Source organism: Musca vetustissima, unplaced genomic scaffold (assembly GCF_032173495.1).
Source record: "Musca vetustissima isolate MV318-11 ecotype Yass unplaced genomic scaffold, APGP_CSIRO_Mvet_v1 utg40628, whole genome shotgun sequence".
Classification (NCBI taxonomy): Eukaryota; Metazoa; Arthropoda; class Insecta; order Diptera; family Muscidae; genus Musca; species Musca vetustissima.
In genome coordinates this window covers 83,603-87,254 of record NW_026887409.1, presented here as the reverse complement: position 1 = coordinate 87,254, position 3,652 = coordinate 83,603, and the positions used below count along the sequence as shown (strand labels likewise).

General features: G+C 36.1%; 1 protein-coding gene across 1 annotated transcript; it reads right to left on the bottom strand.

Moving 5' to 3' along the window:
* Positions 1-144: 144 nt before the first annotated feature.
* Positions 145-2,998, bottom strand: LOC133334982 (uncharacterized; the record flags this gene model as incomplete). Its single annotated transcript, XM_061543293.1, has 1 exon — positions 145-2,998. A coding segment is annotated over exon 1 (2,854 nt), but the record flags the coding sequence as incomplete, so codon positions are not given.
* Positions 2,999-3,652: the final 654 nt, after the last annotated feature.

Sequence of the window (3,652 nt, the reverse complement as noted above, 5' to 3'; positions counted from 1 at the left end):
CATCCCATCCAATTAACATTTTGGCAACAACTATAACCGGGCCTAGCCAACCTGCCGGGTCGAACAAACTTGCAATAATGGACAAAACCTCTCTTTTGGTAAAATTTGATTTAATTTCAATCGGGTTCACCGCAAAATAAAAACAATCGCCCTTGGCATTCCATCTAATACCTAATGTCTTCGCATTGCTCTCGTCCTCAATCTCCAAAAAATTTTCCGAGAGAAGATGGTCAAGCGGCAGTCCTTCCAAAATTTTCTCTTCATTTGATGTCCATTTCCTCATAGAAAATCCCGCAGAAGACAGAGCGCGAATCAATTGATCCCTAGCTTGAATTGCTAATGATAATTCATGAGCCCCAGCGAGAGCATCATCCACGTACATCATACGGCCTAAAATTTTAGCCGCTAAAGGCAAATCCTTTTCAACATCAGTGGCTAATTGAAGCAAAGTTCTAATAGCCAAAAATGGTGCGCAGTTAACACCAAAGGGGTCTTTTCGAAAAACTATTCTCTGGAACTTGGTATGTTCTTTATGCAACCAAATTTGACGATACATTTTTTCTATATCACCATTAAATACAAAACGATAAAATCGCCAGCGAATTATCAATAACATCAAGTCATTCTGTAAAATGGGACCAGGATAGAGAACGTCATTCAAACTCAAGCCCGTACTCGATTTGCTGGAAGCGTTAAAAACTACCCTAACCTTCGTGGAAGAACTTTCGGGTTTTATTACCGCATGATGCGGCATATAAAAGGAGAACACATCTTCTAGACTATGGGTAACCTCCATCATATGACCGAGTGTCACATATTCCTCCAAAACATTATCATATATGGACTTGAATTCCGGTTTTTTGGACAATGACATCTCATTTCTCAAAAATTGTCGACAAGCTCTTGTTCTTGAAACCCCCAAACTGTTTCCATCAGCAAATTGAGGCTTGAAAGGCAAAGAAACCACGTATCTTCCATCCGATAATCTCTTAGTAGTTTTCTTATAAACCTCTTCACAATATTCATCTTCAGCGCTGTATTCTGAGATTTTAGGCGGCTCTTCTAATTTCCAAAATTTTTCTAAAATCTTATCCACCTCTACAGCCGTACAAAAAGAGACACAAGTCGTAAAAGTCCCCGGGTTTGCATTCCAAATTGGGCCTGTTAAAACCCAACCAAAAATAGTTTCTTGTGCCACAAGAGAACCTAAAACATTTCGTTGCACACCATTCAGTAAAATTTGAGGATAAATATCACCTCCTATCAAAAGATCGACCTGATCACTTTTAGCAAATTTTGGGTCGGCTAAGGGCACAATTCCTATAGAATACGTGTCAGGAATATCTAAAGTGTACGTAGGAAGTTTTCCCGTCAATTTTGGTAAAACCAAACTAGAAACTTGCATCTCAAAGCTATTGTGAGGCGATCTCAAAACAAATGTACATTGTTTTTCAGCCGATCCCGCTAATGCATCATTTAGACCTGAAATTCTCACATTGACCTTTTTAATTGGAAGATTGAGCTGTCGTTGCAATTTCTCTGAAATAAATGTGGCCTGAGAACCCGAATCAATTAAAGCTCTAGCCGAAAATATGATTCCATTTACCTCAATTTGAACAATGGCCGTTCCCAGGAGAACCTGTCTTCGAGAAGCTGCAAAGCAATTCTGCACTGTCGGTCCACTACTAGAAGAGCTCGAAGCAATTTGTCTGCTAGTGCTAGGCTGGGCATCAGAATTCGCAATAGCAATAGACTCTGATGGTTTAGACTCTCTATGCAAAAGGGTATGGTGCTTTAAACGACATTTTGAGCAACTATTTTTTTTGGTACACTGACTAAGTTTATGGTTATTACTGAAACAGTTTAGGCAGAGATTGTTTCGCTTTATAACAATAAACCTTTGTTCTTGACTCATCTTTAAAAACTGTGGACAAGATTTCAACCAATGATCTTGCGAACATACAAAACAAGATTTTTGATTTACGTTCACCTGGTAAGATTTAAATTTTCTGCTTGATCGAGAATCGTCGTGGGGATTTTTGTTTCCACTAGGTTTAGCATCTTCAGTATGCTTTAAATCATATACAGTCTCCAGTGACTGAAATCTGGCCGTAAGGAAACTATCAAGATCACACCATTTGCTTATCTCGGTTTTATTACTAACCGTTTGCTCCCAAAGCGATAAGGTGTTAGTTGGTAATTTAGTGGAGCATAAAAACACAAATATTGGATCCCAACTTTCTATATTCACCTGGTGTAACTTCAAAGCCGTTATACAATTATTAATATCCCTTTGAAGTCGTTTTATTTCTCCAGCAGATTCATTTTTCATTGATTCTAGACTGAAAAGTATTTTCAACTGATTATTTACCAAGATCCGTTTATTTTCATAACGATCTTTCAGATTTGTCCAGGCATTTTCAAAACCATCATTTGTTAAAGGAGATTTTTTAACAATTTCTAAAGCTTCCCCTTGTGTGCTTTGACGCAAATAAAACAACTTTTCTACTGGGGTGATTGATCTACAATCAATATAAACTGGCTTAAACATGTCTCTAAATGACGGCCATGACAAATAATCGCCGTGAAATATTTCTGTGGTGCACGGAGGCAAACGCAGACGGTGGTCAGCAAAAGAAAATTCCAATCTTTCTGCCCTTGGTATATGATTAGGGCTAGCCATTGTAGACGACATAGCGGACTGTTCTACAAAGGACTGAGATAATTCGCCCATTTGCGCTGCACAACTCATATATGCTTCCTTACACTGTCTATAAAGTTGTGATGCCTCTTCCCTTTCTTTAGATGCACTACACTCAACACAAACATTCTCATAGGATTCATTTATCCTAGACCAAAGTCGGTTAAGTTCAACTTTTCGAGGCTCCATAGTGAACATAGTAAGTTCACCTGGTGTTATGGCATTATATTCATTTTCAAAATCCAATAACAGTGTCGCAAGAGCCTTAAATTTGAGCAAAAACTTGGAATCTGCCATCTTTTATTTCAATAAATCTTACAATTTCAACCAAAATATCACAAAAAAGTGGGCTTCAAATTGGTAAAAATACTGGATTTTACCCAATATATGACAAATGTCAGATTTTGTACGTGAAAATTATTCACTATATGTTATAAATTGGCTAAGAACCCAAAATTCAATTTCAACTTTATAAAAGAAGGACGAGTCACCTTGTTATTACAAGTCTCCCTTTGGCTATACGATAAGTCAATGAAAGAAGGACGAGTCACCTTGTTATTACAAGTCTCCTCTTCACGTATATTACAGCTGTCAATAATGTAAACAATGGACAGCAACAATGAAAGAAAATATGAAAATAATCAAAAAATGCAAAATACGCACCAAATACCAATGGGAAACAGCAAAACCAATTTGATTATTTTAAAAATAAACAATTTATCATCTAGTAATGATAAATTTCACTTTTAATAAATAAAATTATTACAAAAAAATATTTACGGATGTCCGTCCGTCCTTTTTGCCAATTTGCCAAAAATAGTATTTAATTTTCAATTAATTTTTCAAAAAACACTTTGGACCACTTTCACTGAAATATTTATTTCTTTTATTCTATTTTTTTTTCTTTTTTTGTAAAATTATAGAATTTTTATTTATTTACAATAAATAAAA